The 27,895-nt window shown below is 47.5% G+C and overlaps 1 protein-coding gene across 4 annotated transcripts; it reads left to right on the top strand.

The window, feature by feature from the left end:
- The first annotated feature begins 1,346 nt into the window (after positions 1-1,346).
- PRMT2 (protein arginine methyltransferase 2) lies at positions 1,347-26,692 on the top strand. 4 transcript variants are annotated; one of them, XM_037158180.2, is made up of 11 exons: positions 1,347-1,443; positions 2,837-2,938; positions 7,975-8,079; positions 8,963-9,145; positions 14,580-14,741; positions 15,642-15,806; positions 20,184-20,359; positions 22,578-22,707; positions 23,787-23,923; positions 25,449-25,620; positions 26,564-26,692. In XM_037158180.2, the coding sequence occupies exons 2-11, from the start codon at positions 2,900-2,902 to the stop codon at positions 26,594-26,596; spliced, it is 1,302 nt and encodes a 433-aa protein (XP_037014075.1). In that variant the 5' UTR covers positions 1,347-1,443; positions 2,837-2,899; the 3' UTR covers positions 26,597-26,692. The 4 variants fall into 4 exon arrangements, with proteins under 4 accessions (XP_037014075.1, XP_037014077.1, XP_037014076.1 ...); XM_037158182.2 differs by having other exon boundaries at positions 1,347-1,463; XM_037158181.2 differs by having other exon boundaries at positions 1,433-1,520.
- Positions 26,693-27,895: the final 1,203 nt, after the last annotated feature.

Here is a 27,895-nt window from a genome sequence, read left to right as displayed (position 1 = left end):
GAAGTATCCATCCCCTATTTTCTTAAAAATTTATTTAACATTGGTATTATTGATTGCTTATACATTTGGTGGAATTCACTGCTGAAACCATTTGGGGCTAGACTTTTGTGAGTTCAAAAAAACCAAATTTATTAAATGATTAACATATATAAATCACACTTGGTCATGATATATAGTCACTTTATTTTGTCATTGTATTGTTTTTGCTAACATTTTATAGCCGTGTTACCCTGGCTGTGTAGAATCAGTTAGGAAGCATTTCACTTTTCTCCAGTTTCTGGAAGGCTTTGTATGACGTTGGTATTATTTTCTCTCTACGTGTCTGGAAGCATTTATTAGTGATGCCATCTGGGCTTTGAGTATTCTTCATAAGAAGATTTTAAATTATAAAATCCATTCTTTTAACTATACAGATTTTCTAAATATTCTTTTTGATTTGCTAATTTGTTTTTCAAGAATTTTGTGGAATTCAACTTGTCAAATATTTTTGACAAAGTTTTGTAATGATTATCCTTTAAAATTTTACAGAATCTACAGTGAATTCTTTTTCCACTCCTCATATTGGTACTTCGTTTTCCTGTTCCCTTTTTTAATTTTGGTAAAATATAGGTACTATAAAGTTTACCCCCTTAACCATTTATAAATGTACACAGTTCAGTGGATTAGATACATTCACAGTGTTGTCCAACCACTGACAACACCCATCTCCGTAAAACTGAAGCCCTGCACGCTCAATCCTCGATCTCCGCCCCCCACCCCGCCTCCCGCGGCCCGAGACCACCACACAGTCACCTTCACTAACGTCATCTATTTTTCTTTTAACTCCAAACTTCCTTTTGGTGAAAGAAAAATATAATCACTGTGCTCTCATTTGTCAAGTGGAAAGAATGATAAATGATTCGCACTTCATAGCGCAGAAGGCGAGGTTAACTGAATTGGGGAACGGGGGTGCTGGCTCAAGAAATCTTTGCCATTTCTGTCCTTCATTCAAGGATCTGCATCCGCAGGCCACGAAAGTCTGCAGGTACCGCTTTCCCTGCAGCGGTACCGGTCCGGTTCGGGTTGGCAGCCCCCGCACTCCGACTCCCCCAAGACACGTGGCTGGGAGGCACAGCAGGGGCGCAGCGTCCGGGTTCGAGCAACCACCGGAAGCAGGACAGGTGAAATACGCCTGCGGGTGGCGAACAGCCGGAGGTAAGGCCATTTCACAACGGCCGGAGTGCACCGCGCTTGCGCGGGCTGAAGCCCTCGGCCCCACGAGCCCAGACCAAGGCGCGCGTAAAGTGTGCCTACGCGGGGCGGGGCCTTCCCCCCGCCCACTAGACTGCTTGTGCGCATTGCGCATGCGCGGGCTAAGGGCGGTGGCTCCCGCTCTTGGTAGGAGCTGTCTGCCCCTCCGCACTGGCAGTGTGGATGCAGAACTCGGCGGAGGGACGCGGCTGGGTAGGTTTCACGCGGCTGAGGTAGGTTTCCCGTGGGCACCTCGGGCTGCTGGACCGCGCCTCGGCAGGACGTGCCAGGTGAGAGGTCTTAGCTCGGCGTGTGCGTCAGCGGGCGAGCTGAGGCCTGGGTCCACTCCCGAGACCACCCGACACCTTTCCCGCCTCAGTGCTTCTTGCTGTGGCAGCTGATATTGAACTCCGCACCCCGCCCTTTCCAGGGGACCCGCCCACCACCACGCCTCTTTCCCAAAGCCACGCTCCTCGCAGTGACACGCCCACTTTCCTTCTGTCCATACCCCCTTGTCAGTCCCCCCCCCCCCCGCTCTGAACCCCTATCAAGCTTTCCTTTTACTCCTCCATCTGTTGCATCTACCCCCGCCCCTCACTGCCCCCATCTTACACTCATCCCTTCGTTGGCTGCTGCCCCTGATGATCCTAGGGCCACTCATCCTACAGCGCACAGAGACTACGTTCCGTTGCGGGCCTGGCCATCACCTGGCCCCCGCCCCCCGCGTTGGCCCTCACCCTCTTCCTTGGCCCTCCACATCCATCAACCCTGCTCGCCCCGCCCTGGACCTACCCACCCAGCCCCATCGACCTTGCCCCGCCCCATCTGCTTGGTAAGTCTAGGCCCCCTCTCACTACCTTAACCCGCCCCCCAGGCCCCGCCCACTCTCTAAATGGCCACACCGAAGCCCCGCCTCACCCTATCAACCCGGCCCTGCCCAGGCCCTGCCCAGGCTCTGCCCGCCCGCCCCATCTACTTGGCCCTGACCCATCCTGGTCCCAATGTAATTTTTTCTAAAGAAAATGCAACGTATGTAAATCAGCATTCGTAATTATCAGTGTCACAAAAATAATTATTAGGTCTTGACTGATGAGCGAAACACTCATTTGAAACAATTAAAATGAAAAAGTACACATTCATCTTAGAGCTTAATATGGATTACACTGTCACTGGAAAAAAAAGAATTGAGAATGAGAAGTAAAAGCCTCTGGAAAATGCAGACCTTGGTTCCTGTTAGTGGAAACACTTTAAAGCTCCAGGTAGGGAAGTTTAATTGGAATTAAAGCTAGTACGTTCCAAGAAAAACTGACAGTAATATGTTATAAATCAACCCAGTGATCTGACAGAAACTAACAGGCTTTGGCCAATGACTAGGGTTAACACCTGGCAGACTAGTGAAGAATATACACTTCCTGAAAGTCATAAATATTCAGTGCTTTCAAATGTTTTTGTAAAGAACTGCATTTACAAATTTCATTTCTATTCCATTCTTTATACATACATGTTTTACTTACATTTGGTAGAGGACCTTTTCATGAACCTTAGAAGAGAAGTAACCTTAATTATTATGCAATGTAACAAAGCGATTTCTCATTCTCTTTTAAAGGAGAAATGGAGAGGGAAATGAAACATTAGAAGTGGCAGCTATGTGGCAGATCCTAAGAGAACCATGGCAACATCAGGTGACTGCCCCAGAAGTGAAACTCAGGTAATTTCAGATTTGGTCTGTAAGAACCTGTGCTTGAAGACCATGAACACTACAGAGAGCTGAGGTCAGAGTGATAGCGTTTTCCTTGGACTAATGAAGGTGGCCACCAACCAGGGGATACTTAACTACAGGAGATGCACCCCGACCAGTGTGGCTCAGTTGGTTGGGGTGATGTCCTGGAAGCGAAAGGTCAGTTGAGGGTTTGGTTCCTGGTCAGGGCACATGCCTGGCTTGCAGCTGGGGTCCCCTGTCAGGGTGTGTTGGAGGGATGTGTTCAGATCAGTGTTTCTCTCCCTCTCTTTCTCCATTCCTTCCCCTCTCTCTAGAAATAAAATAAATTAACACAATTTAAATAAGGAAATGCAATGTTTATAAGGGTTATAGATGACATTCTGCGTTAGGCATTGTAAACATTTCCCAGGAATCTTGGGTTTTATCTTTGGTGTCTGTGTTGGTGAAGGTAGCACATATTCTTAGTTGTTCAATAAAGTCTCAGGCATAATGTGTTAAAAACAGGCTGGATACATTGGAAAAGATTTGTGTATTCATACTGTTTTTTTGCCTGGGACACACATACTGTTTCATTTAAGTTAACAGTAAAAAAAAGTCACCTTAAATTTCAAGAAAATGATTATGTAAAATAAAAATTGAATGACAACTCTAATAACGAGTATTTTTTAAAAATTAAACAATTTCATGTCTCTGGTGTCAATTTTAACATTTCTTTTTTCCCTTTTAATGATCTAATTTCATTTGAGGAATTTTGTTTAAAGTTGGGTCATTTAATCTGTTTCTTAAAATCAGTCATAAAATGTTCTAATTGCATGGATGTCTCATTTTTCTTTTGAGGAATACAAAAGATATTGGGACATTTACACAATAATTTTTCAAACATCAAGTACATATTATACAGAGGTGAAAATTTGTTCACATTTTATCATGTTTGCTTCAGAATACGTACAACACAGTATGTAAAACAAAACCACAAATAAAGTTTCTTACCCAACCCCAGGTCTAATCTTCCTTTGTCTCTAGAGGCAAACACTACTATGAATTATGAATTGATTTTTGTGCTTCTGCACCATTTTTTATACTTTTTATAACTTATCTAGGCATCTCTAGAATTGACCTAACTGGCAATGCGGTCTGTGTGCCATCTGCTCCTTGCCCTTTCCGCTGATGTTGTTTCGGGGGATTTGTCCTTCATGTGGACATACAGCCAGTTTAGTCTGGAGTGTGCTCCCGTCGTGTGTTCCTTATAAGAACATACCACATTCATAGATATGTACGTAGGTCTGTGTACATTAGGTTTGTACCACATTTTATTTATTTCCCTTCTGTCGGACACTTTCATTTTTACGTTTTTTTTCTATTTCAAAAAGTGCTGCAGTGAACACCCTTCTGTGTGTCTCCTTGTGCACATGTGTGCTAGAGTTCGCACGCAGGTAGTGTAGTCACAGGGTAGAGGCGCTTGTGGGTTTCCAGGGTTACTAGACAGCAATCAGCTGCTCTCCCGGGAGGCTCACTGGTTCACAGGCCTGCGGGTGTCCGGTGTCTGCTAGTACTTGACAGCATCAGACTTCCTCATTCGGGTCAGTCTGCTGGGCTAGAAACGGTATCTTGTTATTTTAATTTTCCGATAACTTATAAATCATGATTGGATGCCTTATTGAAATGTTACTGTCATTCAAGTTACTACTGAAATTTATTTCAGTGATATTTATGTTCATCGTGATAATAGCACCCTCCGTTACAGAAGAGGTACCTCATATCTACAATTGTGTTTTATCTCTTTTCCCCTTGATTAGTCTTTTTAGGGTTTTTCAGTTTTATCTTTTCAAAGAACCAGTTGTCTTTGTTGACTTTCTCTTTATCTATTCAAAAATATACTTTGTAAATTTCCATTTTTTTACATTTATTCAGGTCTGCTTATGGCCTAGTCATAATGGGCTCTTGGCTAATGTTCCCTACGCACTTGCAAAGAATACGTATACTGCAGTTGCTAGGTGTGGTGTTCTACCAATGTCATTGAGGACAAATGGGTTATTAGTGTTGTTCAGATTTCTGTATCCTTTCTGACTTTTTGTTCACTTGTTCTATCAGTTGCTAAGAGAGATGAGCTTTAAAAATCTCTGCTATGATTGTGGATTTGTCTGTGTGTTTGTTTATTTATCTTTGGGTCTATCACTTTTTGCTTTATATATTTTGAATCTGTTATTTGGTGTATATGTTTGGGTTAGTATTTCTAGATTAATTGGCCCTTTTATTTTTATGAAATCTCTCTGTTTTTACCTGTTAATGCTCCTTACCTGTATATCTCCTTTGTCTTATATTGATAGTGTTGTACCAGCTTTCTTGTGGTTAGCGCTTCCAATGGCACACATAAAAATATATACCTATGTTTTTAACCTGTCTAATTCCTTATATTTAAAGTGTTTCTCTTATAAGGTGCCTATGGCAGTATCTTTCTTATTCTGTAAATAATTTCTGCCCTTTATTTGGAGTGTTTAGTCCATTAACATTTAACATGATGACTGATTCTACCATCTTGCTGTTTGTTTTCTTTGTGTTGCATTTTTCTTTGTCCCTTTCTCCATTCTTACCTTCTTGTGGATTAATAAAATATTTTCTGTTGTTCTCTGTTATCTCTTCGGTTGGCTTTTTAGCTGTACCTTTTTAAAAACATTTTGGTGTTTACCCAAGAAATTGTCCTGTGAGTCCTTAACCTATTCCAGTCTGTTTTGGGGACTATTTCACAATGTAACAAGCCTCCAAATCGGTTCCCTTTACCAGCCCACATTTTTTGGTGCTGTTGTAACTATTTTCCTTTGATATATGTTATAACTCCCACAATAAATTACTATTGTTTCTTTCAAAAGTCTCAAAAGTCTTTCAAATAAAATAGAAGTAGCCTGTTTTCCCACATAGTTACTTTTTGTAGGGTCTTTGCACTTATCATTCTGGGATAAAGAAAGACAGTGGTAATTCCTGTTGCTGCTGAGTATTAGGCCGAGGGTAAAGCCTTCACTGCCGGTGAAGTGAAAGGCAACAACCTTCGGGCAGAATCTGACAAACATTTGAGTGAAAACCATGCTTATTTTTCAGCTCTGGCAGTCCCATAAAAGTAGAATGTCGTCACATGAGGATAAGTGTGCACAGATGTGTGTAGCAGCGTGTTTACGGTGGTAGAAAACTGGACACCAAGGGAAGCCCGCCAGTCGGGGATGACTGATCGGTCAGGCCGAACCGCAGCTGTGCTGTGTTATGTAGCTGTTGAAAGTTGTAAGTTAGGGTTCTAACAGTTGGGCAGTTTTTTCCTCAAGGTCTCGTGACTAAAAAAGCAAAATCAAAAAAGAAGGGTCTGTGATGGCCTTTACAAAAAACTACCAAAAGGAAAACCAAACCGTGTGGGTGAGCGATAAGCACGGAGACAGTACGGGAGGATCCGCACCAGGCGATTTGGGGGTGGTGGTGAAGGGTGACTTGCCGGGGCGGCAGGGACAGGCCTGCAGGGCGGGCGTGGACGGAAGTGCCACTGCCACACACGGCTGCGACCGATGTTACTGTCATAGGAAGACGCGCCGAGGAGGCGAGGAGGCAGTCAGCAAAATAGAAAGGGTGACTAATAAGTACTTAAAGACCGCGTTTGACCTCCCTGGTAATCAAAGACAGGAAGTAACGAACACAGGCAGTCTCTTCCTCTCACAGTAGCAGGGATTAAAGCGATGGATGTCCACTGTTGGCTAAGGGAGCGGGAAAATCTGTGGCTTACTCTCCTCCCGACTAAGTCCTACTCTCCTGTCGTGGTCTACGGAGCCCCCTCTCCGGAGGGCGTGTGGCAGTGGCGTCAAAAGGTGTGCAGTGTCTTGCTCATCAGTTTCACATTCGGGAGAGACAAAATGATTTATGTTTAAGAAAGTTCATCTTCACAGAATTTATAATAGTAAAAAAGTGAAAACAGTTTTAAGTGTTCAGAACTAGAAGATTGGATAAATAACTTTTCATTCATAGAATACTGATATTAAAGTAATTTAGATGTGTATTTAATAATGAAGGAGAACATTCAGAATTTAATAAGTAGAAAACATGTTACAAGGCAGAATTTTATGATCCTGAAAAATACCCTGTAGGCGTGTATTGGATGTGTATTCAGACACTTTGGAAAAGAAGTCTGAAAGGATATGAATGTGTTAATTTACTATCTCTGACCATTGAGGGAGATCACAGATGGTCCTAGTTTTCCACTGTGAATTCTTGTGCTTTCACAAAATTTCAGGGGAATTGCGTTTATGTATAGGAAAGTTTGTCAGAATGTGCAAGTTGGGACTGGGTCGCAACAGCGTGGACTGGCATAGTGGTTGGGGTTCTGCCACCTCCGGCAGCATCGTCCAGGCAAGTGGAGGGAAGTGGAGGTGGGCAGCGCGCAGGCGCCTGAGGTGGAGCGGTGTTGTCTGGGCCCTGAGCAGCAGGTGTCCGTTGAAGCGTTGTCCAGTGAGGCCGCATGCCTGGTGCCAGGTCACCAGCTCCCTCCCTAGGCCTTCGGTGAGGTCTATCCAGCTGTCTCTGCATCCAGTGAGGTCCCCAGAGTGCAACACCCAGAGAGACACGGGGGGCTGGGCATCACCCTCAGGAAGCGGCCATTAACATAAGCATTCTTGAAGCGTTCATAGACACTAAAAGTGCTTCTTTCTTTGCTGTTCTCTTGAGGTTGCAAATCATTTTGTACTAGAGATAGGAAGTAAAGGTGGAGTGCAGGTGAGACCCCCTCAATTCTGCTGGTGAGGATGACCCAGTTGTTTGTATAATAAAAACTTGGTCACTTGAATCTTCAAGAAACCATCCTAATAACCTGGAGCCAGGAAGGAAGGAAGGGAGGAAGGAAGGAAGGAAGGAAGGAAGGAAGGAAGAAAGGAAGGAAGGAAGGGAGGAAGGGAGGAAGGGAGGAAGGAAGGAAGGGAGGGAGGGAGGGAGGGAGGGAGGGGAGAAAAAGAGAAGCCCTGTAATCATTTCCTTGTCTTCTCTGTGGCTTTGAGCAGGAGGGAGAAGAGCCCGTGGGACACTGTGAAGAGCACCTCGTGGAGGGGGTGCAGCCGGAGGAGTTCGTGGCCATCGCAGACTATTCTGCCACTGATGAGACGCAGGTAGCTGTGGACATCGGGTCCATGTGTTGTGGACTCCGCATGCTCAGTGACAGAATTAGGTGAAACTTTCCAGGAGTCACGCCAAAGGTGAAGTATTGATGTTTAGCCACGTGAGGCCTGTGAGGACCCATCCTTCCCTTCCCAGCTTAGCTGACTGGGGTCCCGAGCCTGAAGTGGATGGTGCCTGGGTGACGGAGCGGGGAGCAAGCCCCTGCTGCGGTTTCTGCTGGGCAGCCTTGATTAAGAACCTATTCTTGCCCTGGCTGGTGTAGCTCAGTGGATTGAGCGCGGGCCTGTGAAGCAAAGGGTCGCCGGTTCAATTCCCAGTCAGGGCACATGCCTGGGTTGCAGGCCAGGTCCCCAGTAGAGGACACACGAGAGGCAACCACACACTGATGTTTCTCTCCCACTCTCTCCTTCCCTTCCCCTCTCTCTCTCTCAAAAAAAAAAAAAAAAAAAAAAAGAACCTGTTCTCGTTACTTATAAACAAGGCTATAAAATAAAAATATGTAGTTGAAGGAGGCTTTCTTTACTCTGTGGAACAGGAATTTCGCAGCCTAAGCCTCATTCTCTGAATCGGCTATCACAGAGCTGAGCTATGATGGGGAAGCTGTTGGGAGAGTTTGTCCTAAGCCATTAGAAAATGTTTACTCTTTCTTTTAAAAAAATATCAATTAAGCCATGCTTTTCTGACACATGTTCCACAGAAGTCTCTAAATCCTGGTACCGTTTTCATAAATTGTCACTTAGTATAATCACCCAATGACTGACTTTTTGAAATCGCTGCGGTTTGGGCCCCAGGGATAGGGGATTCATCGGAGCCACAGTTGAAATGACACTACAGGTTTTTCTGGCATTTTCACATCTCCCTCTCTGTTTCCAGCTCAGCTTTCTGAGAGGAGAGAAAATCCTCATCCTGAGACAAACCACCGCTGACTGGTGGTGGGGCGAGCGCGCCGGCTGCTGCGGGTACATCCCGGCGAACCACCTGGGCAAGGACCTGGAGGAGTGCGACCCGGAGGACACCTGGCAGGATGAGGAGTACTTCGGCAGCTACGGAACCCTGGTACTGCTGTCAGAGGCCCTGTTCTGCTGGCCGCGGTGGTTTCTTCTCCCTGGTTTCAGGTTCTAACTTTTCAAAATAATGTCTGGGCTTCTCCTCGTTGCTCAGAGCAGAGACAGCTCAGCAGGCCACCCGCCTTGATCTGTGGCTTTGGCTTTGCCATTGCAGCAGGTTTGGCTTTGCCGTTGCAGCAGGTTTGGCTTTGCCGTTGCAATATGGAAGCAGCCCCCAAGGCCCAGCAAAGCATCATGGCTGGGTTCCCAGAAAACCTCATCTGTGGCACCAAAGTTAGAATTTCATATAATTTTTATGTGTCATATTCTTCTTTGGATTTTTATAAAATGTTTAAAAACGTAAAAGCCATCTCTACCCTGCAGGCAATATAAAAGCAGGCGGTGGGCTGGAACGACCGAAGGACTTGGTGTTAGTTGATTCCAGGTTAGGTTATCTGAGCGATGGGATTATGAACTTCGCTCAGTATTTTTAAAAAGTGACAAATTTTACTTTAAAAAGAAAATACAAAGAAGTTATGAAGTGACAATAATAATACCTCTAAATAAGTAGCTTATTAGTTTGGTTTTTTAAACTATGAAAACAGACCTATGGTCCTGTGGTCCAGACAACCCTTTTATATTTTAAAACTCGATAAAAACAGGTATTTGCAGAATGAATGTTACAAACCTAGTGCAGAGTGAAAGAAGCAAGACATCAAAGACTAACTAGCGTTTGGTTCAGTTATATGAATTAGAAGGTCTTGTGTATGATGTCTGTTCACAAGTGGTGGAACTGGGAGATCAGGGACCTGGTTCCCCTGGGGATCAGGAGGGTGTGTGGGTAAGAGGGGTCTGTGATCGGCAGGGCCGGGTGGGAAGGTCTGGGGCGCAGTGCTCTGGTGCTGGGTGCTCCCTAACTGTGTTTGGTAAACTGTCTGTTTTGACAGCTGTGTCCTATTTCACAATTAGAAATGCTGAAGTGAGTGAGAACTACTGATGTATGTGCAGTGGTGCGGCACACGATGGCATTTTGGTCAACGACGGGCCACGTGTGCGATGGCACGCACCATGTGGCCGAGCTGTGCAGCCGGCTGTACTGTCTGGGTCTCTGGGTCAGCACAGTCTGCTGTGTGCTCCGCAGAATCTCCTGACGAGGCCTTGCTCACAAGGGACCCCTGTCATGAAAGGGCGCGTGACTGCACGGTTAGAGCTTTCAGTCTCTTACGAAAGATGTAAGATGTAAGGAAGCCTGTCTCCCCGCTCCCCCCTAGAGAGTGCCTCTGGGCCTTGCTGTCGCTTTCAGCAGCGATGTTTGCGCTTCTACCAGCTCCAAGCTGCGTGGGTTTTCCTTTTCTCAGTTTTCAGACGAGGAGCGTTCCACACATTGTTTTCACCTTGCTCTTTTCATGTAGCTGTATTATTTTGAAGGCCTGTTGTTCTCAACAGCTACAGAGCATTGTGTTGCTTCTAAAAGGACCGTGTTGGTGGGCTGTGCTCATTTAACAGCTCTTTATCACGGTAAGCAGTCCTGTAATGATGGCTGTCCTCCTCCGTGAATCCTGCCTAACTCGGAGGGTGTGTTTTTTACTTTGGTGGGTCTTGCCCGTTTGCTGAGCGTGCACCGACCAGTGGTGTGTGGATGCTTACATCACCACCACAGAGCATCAAAGGGAAACAGATTTTCTGTCTTAAAGGTGAAATACAGCATCTCTTGATTTTGATTTCCATTTCAAAAAGTGAGAATGATCATCTTTTATACTTTACCAGCCTCTTGTATTTCTTCCTTTTGGGGAAATATTTCATACAACTTTCCCATTTTTCTTTTAATTCTATTGATTTGAGTATTAAACAAGCAGTTTAGCTTATATTTATATATATTACACTTATCACTTGCTACCTTTTTTTTCTGATGAAACTTTTAATATAGTAATCTAATTTGTCTTCCTTTCTTTGTGCCTCCTTGGTTTTAGAGACCTTCTTCACAGCAAGATTATAGATACAAATATATAAAAAGCTGTCTTTTAGAACTTTTGTGATTTCATTTTTTTAATATATTTTATTGATTATGCTATTACAATTGTCCCATTTTCCCCCTTTACTCCACTCCACCCTGCCTCCCATTCCCGCCCTTTAGTTCATGTCCATGTGTCACAAGTTCTTTAGCTTCTACATTTCTCATACTATTCTTACCCTCCCCCTGTCTATTTTCTACCTACCCTCTATGCTACTTATTCTCTGTACCTTCTCCCCCCTTCTCCTCCTCCCACTCCCCTGTTGTTAACCCTCCTCGTGATCTCCATTTCTGTGGTTCCACTCCTGATCCAGCTGTCTGCTTAGTTTGCTTTTGTTTTAGGTGTGGTTGTTAATAACTGTGAGTTTGCTGTCCTTTCACTGTTCATCTTAGTGATGATGAACTCCTTGAACTTGAACATATCTGAGAAGCTCTTTATCTGCCCTTCCATTCTAAGTGAAAGCTTTGCTGGGTAGAGCAATCTTTGATGTAGGTCTTTGGATTTCATGACTTGGAATACTTCTTTCCAGCCCCTTCTTGCCTGTAAGGTCTCTTTTGAGAAATCAGCTGACAGTCTGATGGGAAGTCCTTTGTAGGTGACTGTCCCCTTATCTCTTGCTGCTTCTAGGATTCTCTCCTTTTAATCCTGGCTACTGTAATTACAATGCGCCTTGGTGTGTTCCTCCTTGGGTCCAACTTCTTTGGGACTCTCTGAGTTTCCTGGAATTCCTGGAAGTCTGTTTCCTTTGCCAGATTGGGGAAGTTCTCCTTTATTATTTGTTCAAATAAGTTTTCCACTGGTGGCTGTTCCTCTTCCCCTTCTGGTACCCCTATAATTCGGATGTTGGAACATTTAAAGATGTCCTGGAGGTTCCTAAGCCTCTCCTCATTTTTTTAAATTCTTGTTTCTTTATCCTTTTCTGTTTGGTTGTTTCTTTCTTCCTTTTGGTCCACTCCATTCATTTTAGTCCCAGATTTGTTTCCATCACTATTGGTTCCCTGTGCAATTTGCTTCATTTCACTTAGTGTAGCCTTCATTTTTTCATCTAATTTGTGACTAAAATCAACCAGTTCTGTGCATCCTGATCACCAGTGTTTTGAACTGTGCATTGTATAGGTTGGCTGTCTCTTGGTCACTTAGAAGTATTGGCACTGAGGCTTTGAGCTGTTCTTCTGCTCGAGCCATAATGTTTTGGTCTGTTTGTGCCTGTTACGAATGAGGGGCAGAGGCTTAGGTGTTCACCAGGGCGGGTCAGCCCAGTTGCTGGGTTGTGACTGGGGGCAGGGTCAGAGAGGGAGCAATGGCGTTTGTTCCACTCTCTCTTGGATTTCTGTCCCCTCTGCTGCTTCCCACAAGCAAATTGGGCCCTTCTGCTGTTGGTTCCTGGGTGGGTGGGCTTTTGTTCGTTCTAGTACCCTGTGGGTGCCTTTCCTGGCACCTCAGCCCCTGAAAGTTTTTCCAGTCAGTGCTTCTAGGCTTTATTTCCCAGCCCTGGCGTCCTGGGTTGCGTGGTCTGTCTCACTGACCGGTTTTAAACTTGCCTGGTTTCTCTGTGTGCTAATGTGTGTCCACGGTCAGCCAGCCGCCTTGAGAGCCTTACTGGGTTTCCGTCTGGTCCTGCCTGGTCTGCCACCCACCACCTTTTCCTGCCAGGACCCCTCTCTGCCGCCGCTGGTCTGGATCAGTGGTTCGTTGTTGTTGGACTTCGGTATAGTTTCTTTTCTGTCTGTTTGGTTGTGTTTTTGTTTCTAAATCTTTGTTGTCTTTAAACTTGGTTGTGCGAGGATACACAGTGTTTCCACCTATGCCTCCATCTTGGCCGGAAGTCCCCCATGATTTCATTTTTTGACAATGAAATAGTTAAGTCGATCTTGTTGAGAAGAATAAGGTACAATTCTGACTTGATTTCCCCACAAATATCCAGCTGTTTCCATGTCAGTTATTGAGCCTTCTTTCCTGCTGATGAAGTAATGCACATTTTTTGTAGGCTGCAGTTCTAGGATCTGTTTCTGGAATCTCTGTTCTGTGTCATTGGTTTATTTCTTCTGCAGTCCCAGATGCTTTTCATCGTTGTAGCTTTTTAACTTTCGTGAGAGTGAGGCCTTGAGCAGCTCTTCTATTTTTCAGCATTTTCATGGCTAGTGTTGTCTGTTTATATTTTAGAAACTAGTTTCATTGTCGTTTGTTTTGTCCCCTTGTCCCCATGCCAAATTATTTGTCATTTTACTTGGTATTGCATGGAAAGTGTATATTAATTTAGGGACAGGTGACATCTTTGTAATGTCATGTTGCTTCTCTCCATTTTGTAAGTCTTGTTTTGTATCTCTCAGAGTGTTAAGGTTTTGGTCTTGTTAAACCTGTTCCTAGATGCTGCCTTGTGTACTATGGTTGTAAGTGGGCGGGTGAGGTGTTCTGTCAGTATCAGTGTGGCTGGTTCTCCGATAGTGTTGTTCGAGCCTCTGTCCTTACCGATTTTCTGTCTGTGCCCATCAGGTACTGAGAGAAGGCTGTTGAAGTCTCTGACCACGATTGCTTGTGTGGCTGTTACTTGTTGCATCCCGTTGGTCTTTGCTTTGTGTATTTGGAAGCTCTGTTATTAGGCACAGAAGTATTAGAATTATTAAGTCCTTTTGCCTAAGTGATTCCTGCATTATGAATGGACCCTCTTCGTCTCTGGTAGCATTCTTTGCTCTGAATGTGTTTTTTCCTGGTTTCCACGCTGCCACCCCACTGCTCTGCCCCTGGCGTCAGCACAGCCTCACATCCTCACGCTGACTTTCTAACGAGGTGACCGCTGCAGGCAGGAGAGCTGGGTCTGGCCTCCATCCTACCAGGCTCCCCGTGTTGGCCCTTTGTTTTTCAGTGAGGAGCCAAGATGGGCTTGTGAAGGCCCCTTCAGACACTCTATTTATCAAGCAAATGAGGAACAGATTTATGTGTGAGGCGACTTTTGAGCCCTAAGTGAAGAGGATTCTGGGGTGGAGCTCTGTGTGTCTCCTCAGGGTCTCTCCCAGTGGGTTGCCCATGCCTTGTCTTGGTGGACACTTGGCCACAGTGTGTCTGGTCAGGCACATGGCAGTTCCTTCCACCTCAGGTGGCTCCTAACAGTGGTTAGGAGGGCCATATCCGCACCGCGTCCTAGTGGTCCGCACCTGCGTCTCTGCTCACCTGGCTCTCTGGGAGGCTGTAGGGGGAGGCTGCAAGGAGAGGCTGCAGGCATCCACTGAGGCTGAGGGATTCGGGAAACGTCCAGTTCATTCCTTCATTGTCTGCTCTTTATTTTATCTGTTGGCATATTTTGGCCTTTTGATTTTTCATGTTTTTAGGTGTGGGGTCAAGCGGCTTAACTCCTCAGGTCCCCATCCTCCACCTTAAACCATAGCTTGATGTATCTTTAATTATAGACTGACTCTTAATGTGCTTTTCTTGTAGAAACTTCATTTGGAGATGCTGACAGACCAGCCACGGACAACTAAGTACCACCACGTGATCCTGCAGAACAGGGAGTCGCTCAAAGACAAAGTAATTCTGGATGTCGGCTGTGGGACTGGGATTATCAGCCTCTTTTGTGCGCATTATGCTCAGCCCAAAGCGGTGAGTAGGAGGTAGCTGTCCTTTTAGCAGTTTCGGAGCTGAGTCTCAATGATGTGTCCTTTGTGTACGAGGAACTGTATGGCAAAGAAGCCAGCGTGTCCTCCCAGGCTGAGTTGGTGAGAGGTGGTGACATTGGTTAATGAGCTACAAACAGCACAGAGTGGGATGGGACAGGGAAAATGTCCCAGCGAGCTACATGTGATGGGTGGTCTTTGTGAAACATTTATTTCAGTTAAATGTAGAAGCACATACATCCATCTGTACAGGTCACCATCCAAGTGTCATCCCTGCCCCAAACAGTGACTGCCTGGCAGGGACAGGACAGACCTTGCCCCCTTTCTTTAAAGCACGGCTGGCTGTGCAGAGTTGCAGCCCCTTGGCATCCCCCACGCAGGCAGATGCGGTTCCCCTGCAGTGCAGGGGGCACCTGAGTTCAGGGCCTGTTGGAGCCATGACATCGTGCTCAGAACCCGCCATGGAGGACCCGGGTTGGAAATCCTGTGAGAAGCCACTGGTATCCTGAAAGTTGGACTGCCCTCAGATGAGTGCAGAGAACCCCCTTCGTCAGTCAGGGGTCGTTGCTGCGTGAATGGGAGCTGGGCCCTGGCCTTACCCAGGAGGCCTTGGGGCGGCAGCCCATGTGTGTGCAGAGGCTTCTGTCCACCTGTGGCCCCATGTCTGTTTTAGGTGGAAGGTTGGACTTGGGATTAGATGCAGCTCCCTTCCCGGGGCCCTGTCTGGTACAGGCAGCCTGCTGGCCCTGCCGCTGTCAGCACACTGCCTTCCCTCTGTCCCTGTCGTTTGCCGTTTTCTCTGATGTCGGTTCTGACATAGCCGAGGTGACGACGGGCTGCTGTGCAGTTCCAGGGTGTGCACCAATGGTGCTTCTGCCACATGCAGGTGTACGCGGTGGAGGCCAGCGAGATGGCCCAGCACACAGGGCAGCTGGTCATGCAGAATGGCTTCGCCGACGTCATCACCGTGTTCCAGCAGAAGGTGGAGGACGTGGTGCTGCCGGAGAAGGTGGACGTGCTGGTGTCCGAGTGGATGGGGACCTGCCTGCTGGTAAGGGCGGGGCAGCGGCTGGGTTGGTGTCTGGAATCTTCACAAATCATGATTCATTCTGACATTTTTCCTAAGATCAGATATAATTGCTTTTTTATATGAATATTGACCCAGTGTCTTATTTTTATCTGATTAAAAAATGCTTTTATAAGAAATCTGGAACTCTTTCCTGAGTGATTTACATAAACTGTTTTTTGGGGGAACCTGTGAATATCCAGCATTTACTGTGTGAGGCTGAGTCTTTGACACAGCAGAGCCTTTGTCTCTTTGCCCAGCCTGGGTCTCGCTCCTCCCAGCGGCCCCTTGTTTAGCATCAGGGAGACCCAGCCTGGCGCTCCCTGAGTCTCACGGCTGGGGGTGGACAGTTTTCTGGTTATATGCCACCCCACCCTGCCCAGTGTGCTCAGTGAGCTTGGAGGCCAGCGAGAGGTCGGTGGGAGCTAGGCCTGCCGGTCCCCGTCTCCTTGGACCCTCTGGCCAGCTTCTGGCTCAGCATCTGAGGCATTATAGTGAAACACCCCATTCTGAAAGTTAGCATCTGTAAAAACCCAGAGAAATACATCTGGGTGAACATGACGGGAACATGGCTGATGTTTCCAGCGAGGGATCTGTTTAAATGGAAGCTGCCCTGGCTTCTTACACAGTACAAAGGGAGAGGGCAGTGACAGCAAATGACATCAGGCCTTTAGTCCTGTTGAAATTGTCCGAAGAGAAAGTGAAATAGACTCAACATCCATGGTGTAATTTGGCTTATTAATAACGTCTGTGGATTCCTAAGATTATGCACAGGGAAAAAAGGGACTGACTACACTATTAATCCATAAGGTGGGCATTGACTTTTGCCCCCCAAATACCAGTGTTCATTCAGTAATGTTTGTCAAGTTCCTTCTGGCCCTGGTGACATGGGGAGCCAGCCTGCGGTTGAGATGGGTATGGCCATTGCAGTCAGGGGAAGCCTGGCTGCCAAGGGTCCTGCTCTGCTCTTGGAGATGGGCAGTGTGGGGGAAGGGAGAGGGGAGGAGGGGAAAGGGAGGGGGAGGAGAGCGGAAGCCGGAGCAGTGTCAGGCAGGGACAGTGGCCTGGATTCAGTGTCCCTGTGATCCAGTGGGTGGGGGAAGAAGCCGGATTCAGGTTTTTTGTGCTCCCAGGACTTTGTCATGTATCAGGCAACCGGTGGCTGGGCCATCCAGGACTTTTGAGGGGTAGAGTAGAGATCAGGCCATGTATGGGAGCCCCACTGGGACCTTCAGGGTCTAGGGTCGCACAGTGGGGGAGGGCCTCTGGCCGGGGGCTGGGGTGGCAGGGGAGGGGCCAGAGAAGGGAGCCAAAGGGAAAGACGAGGGGAGAGGCACTGGGGAGGGCTGGCAGGGGCCCACTTGGCAGGTGGGTGGGGAGCAGGGCCTCGTGGGCTCTCTGTCCCCTGGAAGGATGTCCGGGCTCCATCCTTGTGTGGTGCCTCTGATAGGCTGTCGGTCTCTCGGGCAGAGGAGGCTGGGTGGAGTCCCCAGACTTGCTGGCAGGGGTTACAGGCTGAGGGAAGGAGTGGCTGGTGTGGCCCAGCAGGGAATTTCTGGGCTTGGCAGCTCTATTCCACGTACAGCTGCAGGAGTGGATTCCAGGGAGGGTGTATGGATTGCAGGTCGGGGGTGGATTTGGAGGGGGCATGTGGGTATGGGGATAGGAGCCTTGGACTCTGACAGCACAGTGGTGAGGAAAAAATGAGTGGCACCAAAGTCAGGACAAGGACCTTAGAGCAGGTGGTGAGTCCTGGGAGGCCTGGCTGCTGTGTACAGGTGCCTGGGACATCCTGTCAGAGGGCTTGCAGGATGTAAGGCTTGCAGTCTCTTGACCTGGCCTAGAGTTGGTGAGACTGGACACAGAGAGGGTGTGAATTTGGGAGTCGTCACATCTTCACCCACCTGGGCGGTCCCCACGTCCCTATGCAGACCCACCTTTTCCTGCAGCTGTGCTTTGTGCCCCCCTGGCATCCTCTTTGGGTGTCCCTGCCTGTTCTCAGAGCTCCTCAGACTTCAGGGCCCCAGTCTTGCCCACCCATCTTCCCACCTTGTTGCGGACATTTAGTAGCGAGACAGAGAGGTAGATCATGGGACAGGACAGAAAGCACACAAACAGCCCAAATGCACGTGCGTTCAGTTTATAATGAGGGGAGGTGTCCAGTCACTGAGGCAAGGATTTATAATTGTCCAAAGATGCTGACACAATTGCTTATTTTGCAGAAAATGGTTAGGTCCTTCTTCATGCTGTATGCTAAAATAAATTCCAGATAGATTACGGAGTTAAGTAATTAAAAAACCCCAAAACAATTGGTATAAATTTATCTGATGTTGGGTCTTTCTAAGAACAAAGCCTGTAAAGAAACTATACAATAAACTATTTGATCAAAGACATACCCTTTATACATAGCCAACCTATAGATTATTAAAAATCAAGTGAAACTAAAGAATTGTAGCACATATGACAGAGGGCTAATATCCTTACTTCATAAAGAACTCCAGTAAAGCAATGAGAAAAGCATGGTTTAAATAGCTCCAGGACGGTGGCAAGGGGTGTGAATGGGTCCGAGTCTAGACATGTGAACGTTGGTTAATGTCACTAATAATCAAAGAAGGGACTGAAATATTTTTGAGTTCCCAAACTGGCTGAGAAATTACCTACCATCTGATGATACCCAGTGTTACTGAGGTTTTGGGGAAACTATCATATCTGCTTGGCAGTGTAGATTGTATAGCTTTTTGAAGGAAAACAGGGTAGAATATGTCAAGAAGCATTAAAAATAAATACTTAGTTGAAATAATCAGACTTTTACATAGATTTATGCTAAAAAATGTACATGGCAATACCTTTTAAAAGGGGAGAAAATTGGAAAAAGTACAAATAACTGTGGCAGTTCATGCAAAAGACCACTCTGTGGCCACAAAAGATTATGTTTTAGGAAGATTCTTAATAAACTTAGAGAAAAGTTGGTGACAGTTTGTTGGTTTAAGAAAAACACAAAAAATAATTGCAGAATGATTCCCATTTTGTTTTTAAAACACGTGTAGCAGTGGTCTAACTTCAGCTGCAGGCGAGCCGGAGTGGGCATGTCCCACCCTGTCTCTCCTCGAGTGCAGCTGCTGACCCAGGACAGGGTGCAGGGTGAGGCTGCTTTCGAATCTATTTGAAAACTGTATTCCTGAGTCGGGAGGTTGGGAAAGACCAGAATTGGAAGTACCACTTGCCTGGCCTTGAGTTTATCATTTATTCCTCCTCTGGTTCTGTCTCAGCATCTATAACTTCAGAAATTTAGAGAAAAAGGACCATTGACCTTAAAAATAAAAGTCAGTTATTTTACCAGCAAAAATCAGTTTATTCAGGAACACCAAAAAATTGAAATTTGGGACAAGCAAGCTGTGGTGAAGCCATCAGCAAGTCCAGCAAAGGAGAGGAACATTGTTTTATGGAAAAAGGAGGAAGTTGGGAGGGATAGGATTTACTGTTTGATAATTTAAGAATAAAATTAAAAATTACACATACATAATTTTCACATTTGTGTGTGCGTTTGAAGAAAAATTCTTGAAGATAAACCTCTTAGTGTTAGGTCCCTTAACTGTGTGCTGGGTTTGCTCATAATTTTAATTTTTATCTGTACCTCTCTGAGTTTTCTAAAGTTCCCCATACAGAACATGTATTACTTTTATAATAAAACCTTCCCAAGGTTAAGGGAGACAAAACTCTCTGTGCCTTCTCACCTGCTACGGGATGAAGGGACCCTGGCCTCCGCCTGGCTCCCTGGCACGCCCTCTGGTTCAGCCCCTAAGCCGTGTTCTCTGTTGGAGGCGACCCATGCTGCCTGCGTCTGGGGGCTTTCTGAGGGACACGAGGTGGTGTTTGGCGGCCCTTGTGATTTAAGCACCGTGTGAACCTCCGTGGCAGTCCTGCTTTGACCTGTCACGTTTTTAAGCAGTGATTTTGGTCAACTTAGAGGGTTATGAATATTCTGAGACTACCCCAAGCTGATTTCATTTGCAGTTAAAACCCTGCAACACTTAGGGCCTTTTAAAAATGTAGTAGTAATTACTGAGTCACTGGAGTAGGATGAGAGTGAAGATTTATCCTGACCTTTAGCCATGCCTCAGTTATGAATCCAGTGCGACACAATGTGACTTAAACCCCAGCTGTGATAGGAGGTGACCGTGTGTAGACAGAAGATAATGTCCCCGAGACGTGGTGGGTGGGCAGCACTTAGCACTTCCCTGGCTGGTAATAGTCTTGAGGGTGAAACGTGGAAAGATAGATCCCAGACCGTCTGAATGCAGCGGGAGGTCTGTGCAGCCTCGCAGTCACCCTGTCTCCCATGCGTCTCTCCCTCCTGTGCAGTTTGAGTTCATGATCGAGTCCATCCTGTATGCCCGGGACGCGTGGCTGAAGGAGGGCGGGGTCATCTGGCCGACCACGGCGGCCCTGCACCTCGTGCCCTGCAGTGCGGACAAGGACTACCGCAGCAAGGTTCTCTTCTGGGACAACGCCTATGAGTTCAACCTCAGCGCTCTCAAGTGAGTGTCTGTGGCTCGGGTGCACACACAGGCACGTTTGGGTCTCCCGCAGGGAGAACTGCAGGCGTTCCTAAGACAGAACAGTGTGCTCTGGTGCAGAGCTTGCCATGAATCTAAATTTATGTCACATGCCTGAGAATTTCACACGTTGCCTTCGATGCCTTTAAACTGCTAATGGCTGCGATGGGAATTGGAATGTGTTTTGCAATTTGAGTTCCCAAATATAATGGGCCTTTAAAGTGAGGCCTTTATAAATGTGTGGGCCATTGAATCATTGCACCCAGCCCAGATCCCAAAGGGAATATAGAGGGAAGGTCCCGACAGGGTGGTTTTGTAGTTCTTATAGGAAAAAATGGACGGGAAGGGCTGGGCAGGTTAGGAAAAAGCAGTGCTGCCAGGGACTAACGTCTGTGACAGAGTCGGGTGAATTGAAGCAGTCTGGTGCTACACCCGGAAAGGACAATTGAGCAGAGCAGGGCGGGAAGCTCCAATAGAACTGTAGTCTGGGAGAGGTGGGGCGTGAGGGAGGAGGTAGCAAATTATCCTGGGACGGTCAGCTGGCCTCTTGGAGAACGTTTTCTTCTCTCACGCCACACATTACAATTTAATGCCATGTGGATTTAAGAGTTTATGTTAGAATTTTGGGGACCTGTGTATCAGACCCTAGATGGAAAGAAAGTCAACAGAAACAAAGAAAGAGGTGCTGGACTTATGTTTAAAAGCCCGCAGCATCTATGTGTCAGAAAACGGCAAAAATACAATTAAAAAGGCACTGGCTACTTAGAGAACATTACTGGCTGACACATTTTAGAGTCAGTTAGGAACAGATATATATCCAGATGAAATTATAGTCAAGTCACAGAAATGGGCAAGTCATTCACAAAAAAATATTAACCAGTAGAATACAGGGTGGGGCAAAAGTGGGTTTAAAGTTGTTCAAATGAAAAATAATAATACAAGAATGAACTCTTTTTCTCATACTCACAACTGTAAATCTCCATTTATTCCATCTTATATTTGAAAAACATTGCAATGCTATTAGTAATTAAAACAAATAAAATAAATGCCATCTTTGCTCACCAGATAAGCAAAGATTAAAGTAAAGTAGCAGCTTGTGCTGTGTGGCCACATGTATGATGGGGGAGGGATGGGCACCATCTGAACAGAGCTGTGGGTGTGGGGACCTTGCGAGCAGGTGTCGGGGGGCCACCTCCCATTTCTGTCAGAGCCTCCTGCTCTAGAGTACTTGTCACAGGGTCAGGGCGTGCTTGTGTGCCTGCAAAACGCTGAAACAATGGCCATCCTTGGGAACGTGGTCAAATTGCTGTATATCCAACTGATGGGGTATTGTGCAGCTGTTTAAAAAACCCAAGCGATATCAGAGTTAAGAGTCAGTAAATGGTATTAGAGTTAAAGACATAGTAAAACTGGTAGGACACAAGCTGTCCAGAATGGCTTCTATTTTGTACAAATATATATCAGCGTCCGTGGAGGAGTGAAGTGACCAAATGTACCAAAAAGCTAAGGGAAGAGTATGCTATACTTTCCAAATTCCTTATAAATGCATAATTATTTTTATCAGAAAAAATTAAACTATGTATATAGAGGTGTCTTATTAAAATGTTTCCTTTTATTTGCTACTTCAGAAGTTACTGCTGTGCTTAATCTTTGACGCATTTTCGTGGTGAATCACTGATTACTTTGACAGGCAGAGGGCTCAGCCCTTGAAATGGAGTGTTAGGCAGCAGACTACCCGCAGAGGCGGTGCAGGAGGTCCAGCTCGGGCTCCTGAGAGTCAGGCCCACGCGGCTGCCTGCGGTCCTGCTGGTTCATTGCACGTGTTACAGCGTGACCTAGAACAGAAGTATTTTTTATTTGCTGTGATTATAATAGGAGATTCATGAAAGGTGTTTCGTGATAAAATAATTATAAAAGTAAACACACTACAGGGTGTTTGGCGAAGGTTGGCTTCCCGTGTGTTTAGGCCTCGTGAAGAGGACCAAAGGGACCAGAGGGAAGGGCCCCGTTACTTGCACGCTCAGGTTGCCTGTTGGCCAGGCTGACTGCGGGGTGGGTCGGAGGGGGGCCCTCAGGGCTGCAGACGGTGGTTTAGAATTCCTGCTAACACACAGAGGAGGAAAAGCGTGCCCTGTTGTCACACGTGTGACAGAGCCCGAGGTGTTGGCGATGACTTTAATTACTTTGACCTTTCCCCCAGATCTTTAGCAATTAAGGAGTTTTTTTCAAAGCCCAAGTATAACCACATTTTGAAGCCAGAGGACTGCCTCTCCGAACCGTGCACTATATTACAGCTGGACATGAGGACGGTGCAGATCGCTGATCTGGAGGTGAGGTGGGGTCGCCAGGGTGCGCGTGCGTGAGACTTGTTCTACAAATGAACGGATTATGTACTTGTTGCCATTGATTTCCCCCACAGTCTTTTTTCTTATGCTCTATTCTGGTTTTCTTTTATATTTTTACATTATTATATTACTATATTACTAGTTAAGCTCTTTAACCTCTTCCATTATTTTTAGATTTATGTTTAATATCAGCATTTTGAGATTAAAATTATATCCAATTTCATGGTGAAATTTTTTTAAAAAGGTTTTATTTACTTATTTTTAGAGAGAGAGGGAGGGAGAAAGAAGGGAGACATTGATCTGTTGCCTCTCACACACCCCCAGCTGGGGACTTGGCCCACTACCCAGGCGTGTGCCCTGGGTGGGAATCAAACCTGTGACCTTTCGGTTTGCAGGTCGGCGCTCAATCCACTGAGCCACATCATCCAGGGCCTTGGAAGAATTTGAATTAAAATGTCTAAGTATTTTTAGCTACATGTGGTGACGAAACTCTCAGTTCTTTCTTTCACTTACGCTCTCTCGCTATGAGGTGGCGTGTGTGGGTTCAGGATGGCCCCAGGCTATGGGCACACTCTGAAACGGGGGAGTTGGAGCCAGTGTATGAGAAGCCCCATCTGGAACTTTGATGGGCAAAACCGTGGGGAACTGGAGTTCTGAGGCTTTCGTTTTTTTCAGCTACAGTTGTCGAGGCCCAGACTTGAACTTGCTGTTTATGCGAAGAACTAAGGAAAGTAGTCATGAATTTGGGGTCAGAAAATTAGGCAGATGAGACCTTTTCTGATTGTCTGCTACATTTGGATTCACAACGCAGGTTTTAACATTTTACTTTCCCCAGGAGGCAGTTCCATATGGTCTTTGATGTGTTCAGCTAAACTAGCAAGTTCAGGTTTGTTTCTTAGTTACTGAAACAGGCGGTACTGGCCGTGGCGCAGTGCGGGGTTGTGGGTGTGTGAGATGTGGCCCTTGGAGGGGCAGTTGCTGGGTCTCACTCGGACAGTGCCTGCGGCAGCCTCATGCCACATGCTCACGAACCCATGTCCGTTTTCTCGTTTGGCTGGACACAGACAATGAAAGGTGAACTGTGCTTCGATATCAAGAAAGCTGGCACTCTGCATGGGTTCACGGCCTGGTTCAGTGTCCGCTTTCAGAACCTGGAGGAGGAAGAGCCGCAGCTGGTGCTGAGCACAGGACCGTTCCACCCGTGAGTGTCGGCTCCTCCCCACGGGTACCCTGGTGGCCCTCCAGGGAATGTGAAGGGTTTGCCTTCAAGTTATTGGTGTGACAGAAAAGCACGACAGAGTCACGAATGTAAAGATCTGGTAATGTTGAAAGTTGACCTAAAATCTCTCCAGACCAAGCTGACCCCCAGGCTGGGGAGCTGTGATGTGGAGTCAGGTGTGCAGGTGGGCGGGCGCTGTGGCCCAGGCCTTGCACCCCCGTTTGTCCCTGCACCTGGCTTCCTCAGGCTGCTCCTGGGCCCCCTGGATGAACAGACCCCGGGCTTAGGGAGGAGCAGGCTTTGTGTTCTCAGTTGCCCTAAACGTTGCTAAAGCTTTTCGTAGTTAGCTAAAGCTTTTCGTAGTTAGCGGCATCGTGGGGCTTTTACTCTGACTTTTTTGCAGAGGGCAGATGTTTCTTGAGGCAGATGTTCTGTGCAGCAGCCTTTGTGGTTGCACACTCGTGCCCACACTGGGGAGCCGACGTTGTCTGTTCAGTGTGCCGGACACGCAGCCCATGGAAGTGCCGCCTTCGCGTGGGGCCTTTAGGCCCCTTTCAGTAGCTGCCCTCCCAGACACTCCCCTCAGGCACGGGGGGCCAGCCAGAAGGGAGGGGTGCTGGTTGTGGCATCCGGGCCGGAAGGAGCCTGGCCGTCACTGCGAGAGGAGATGAGACTGAGGAGCTGCTTGCCCGGAGTGTCCTATGGAGGTTGCGGGGCTGGGACTGTGCCTAGTCCTCTGGGCCACCTTGCAGGTGTGAGCACTCACCTTAGGAACTGATGGTGGGCAGTGTGTGCCTGGGCCATCTTCCATCTGAGTGTCTGCAGGCGGGCTGTCCGCACACAGGTGGTGTCAGGGACAGGGTCAGGGAGGGCATGGCACAGAGCCACAGGATACCTGCTCAGTGGAAGGCCAGGGAGAGAGACTCCCATGGGGGCTGAAGGGAGGTGGCCCAAGAGTCGGGGGTAGGGAGAGGTAGCCAGGGCCTCAGCTGGGCAGGACTGTGGGGCCACACCAGGTGTCCCTGACACCAGGCCATGTCAGGACCACATCCTACAGAGCTTAGAGGGTCCCGGAGGGTTACTGTTCCCCCCCAATATCACAGTGGTCTGGTACACATGCAACCTGACTTTTATGGGATTATGTGTTTTGGACTCAGTTTCATCAGCGTATATTTCTCCTTAGCTGCAGAAACCAGAACCACAGGCATCAGTGGCTTAGAGAAGGAGCTGGGTGACTTGGGGTGGACACCCACTGTGCCAGGATGAAGAGGCCGGGTTGACCCTTTGACGGCCTGGGGGAAAGAGACCGCAGGGGGACCCTGTATCTAACCATGTGCCCCTGAGCACCCGTGTCCCCTGGGCCAGCAGGGTGAGCTACCCTTGCCCCCCTGCAGTCTGAGCCGTGTCCAGGAGCCGTATCCTCTTTGGGCCCTGTTTGCCCTGCAGTGTCTCTGAGAAGCCAGGCCCAGGGTGGGTGCTCCAGTAATGCTGTCCCCATGTCTTGCAGCACCACCCACTGGAAGCAGGTGCTGTTTATGATGGACGAGCCTGTCCCCGTCTACATAGGGGACGTCCTCACAGGCTCAGTCGTGCTGCAGAGAAACCCAGTGTGGAGGAGGCACATGTCTGTTGCTCTGAGCTGGTCTGTCACTTCCGGACAAGACCCCGCATCGCAGAGAGTAAGATATTTAGCTGTCAAGTTGTATGCAGTGGGGCTGGTCTGGGGGATGGTGTGTGGTGGTCACAGTGTGGGTGCACTTCCCGCCCTGGCCCGACACCATGGCCACATCTTGCCTGCATCCTTTTTCTAATCCTCATGAAGTGAAGTGGATGCTGTTATTTCCAGAACAGGAAGCGGAGGTGTAGGAAGGTAAGCAGTTTGTTCTGTGACACACCTAGTAAGTGAGAGGAGACCCAGACCAGGCTGGGGGCCACCCCTTCTGTGCTCAGGAGCTCTGGGCAGAGACAGGGGGCAGAGGGCTGAGCCGTCGAGAAGGCATGTACACACCCAGTGCCCACAGGCAATGGGGTGCAGCTGGGCAGCGTGAGGGGCATGTTCTGACCGGGTGGCGGTTTCAGGACTGAAGAGCCCTGTTCCCACCAGTGAAACAGTGTAATTGGTGGGGGCCTTAGGCCCAGAGGCCACTGGGAAATGGATTCTCTTAATGTAGGAGGGAAAAGAAAATCATCAAATGGTTTTCTGTTATTTTTTTTAAAAGGTTTTATGTATTTATTTTTAGAGAGAGAGGACAGGAGGGAGAGAGGATGAGAAACATCAATATGTGGTTGCCTCTTGTGTGCCACCTACTGGGGACCGGGCCCACAACCCAGGCATGTGCCTTGAGTGGGAATAGAACCAGCCATCCTTTGGTTCACAGGCTGGCACTCAATCCACTGAGGCACACCAGCCACGGCAGTTTTCCGTTATTTTTGATACCTACTTGTGCTTTGCTTTACAGTAATTTTGTAAGTTTGTCATTTAAAAAAATGCTGCACCTGAATGCCATTCTCTCATCCAGTGTTTAATTATTAGTAGGAGAAACTACGTGCTAATCGAACTTCAGTGATTTACTATTTGCTTGATTTACTATTTGCTTCATTTGTTTTCTCTGTCTTGTTCAGGTTGGAGAAAAAGTCTTTCCGATCTGGAGATGACCGCTGAAGTGCCGCTCTGGAAGCAGTGCGAGCTGCTGGAGGGTGCACGTGAGTGGAGGAAGTCACACCTGTGTAAACACTCGCTCTTGTGATGGCCTGCGAACGCTCGCTCTGCCTGGCAGGTGGCAACGCCTTTCCCTGTGTGCTCCACAGACCAACACCCCTGGGCTGCCCTCGCCACTGTCACTGCCCATGTCTGTCCTCTAGAAGTAGGCTGTGTTTCCAGGTGTCCACCAGTGGTGTCCACAGTGCCGACCTCTGGGTGTTCCTAAGCTAGGTCTAGTTCTACACTCATAGGACACATGCATCAACCTTGTACTCCTGTGAAAGTGACTGTCGTGCATCATGTGTTAGTGGTGTCCTTACTGCCCTCGGTTCGTCCCCTCGGCGTGCAGAGCGTGGGGCTGCACAGAGCCGTGCAGGACCCGGAGGTGGCAGTGCATGTGCCGGGGCTCTGCATGAGACAGTACGGTTGTAGGGGTGTCTTCCAGACCCACCGCGTTGGCACATAGCACATCTCAATAAATATTTTTAAATGAGTGTTCGTGTAGACCTACTCTCTGCCGGTACGCCATTTGCGTCAGCACAGGCTCGCACTGCGTGCACTGCTTTGTAACCCTTCTTCTCTAACGTTGTGAAGAAGCGTCCATGCCAGTGGGTGCACATCCATGGCTTGTGTGTGATTTTGATTTTTAACTTTTTACTGAAATACAAAATCCATACTTCAAATTGCACAAGTTATGAGTGTGCAGATGGATGATGAAATTCCACGGCGTGGACACACGTAACCAGTATGGTGGGCAAGACACTTCCACACACCTGAAGCCCCTAAGTGCCCCTTCCACTCAGCATCACCCCCCCACCCCCAGAGTCATGCCTGAGTTCTAGCACTGGGGGCCTTTGGGAGGTGACTGGGTCATGAGGGTTACTGTCCATCATAATAGGACTAGTGCTCTCATGAAGGAGACCCCAGAGAGAGTCTGGCCCATTCACCGTGTGAGGCTGCTGTGAGAAGGCAGGTGGTCATCTATGAACTGTGAAGCAGGCTTTCACCGGACCCCGAATGGGCTGATTTCTTGGTGTTGGACTTTAGCCTCCAGAGCTGTAGGAAGTAAGTGCTGTTTGAGCTGCCCCGGGTGGTCTGAGACAGTCCTTTGTGTCTGCCTTCCTTAGTTCACACTGTATTTGTGAGAGCCTTCCACGAGTTCTGTGCAGTGAGGGTGGTTGCCTTCTCATCGCCGTGTAGTGTTCTACCGTGTGAATGCACCTTAGCTTACATGTCTTACTCACTGTTGGTGG

The sequence above is a fragment of the Artibeus jamaicensis genome, unplaced genomic scaffold, assembly GCF_021234435.1.
Source record: "Artibeus jamaicensis isolate MK-2021 breed Jamaican fruit bat unplaced genomic scaffold, CSHL_Jam_final scaffold_474, whole genome shotgun sequence".
Lineage (NCBI taxonomy): Eukaryota > Metazoa > Chordata > Mammalia > Chiroptera > Phyllostomidae > Artibeus > Artibeus jamaicensis.
The sequence above is the reverse complement of the archived record's forward strand: the minus strand, read 5'-3'. Positions and strand labels throughout refer to the sequence as shown.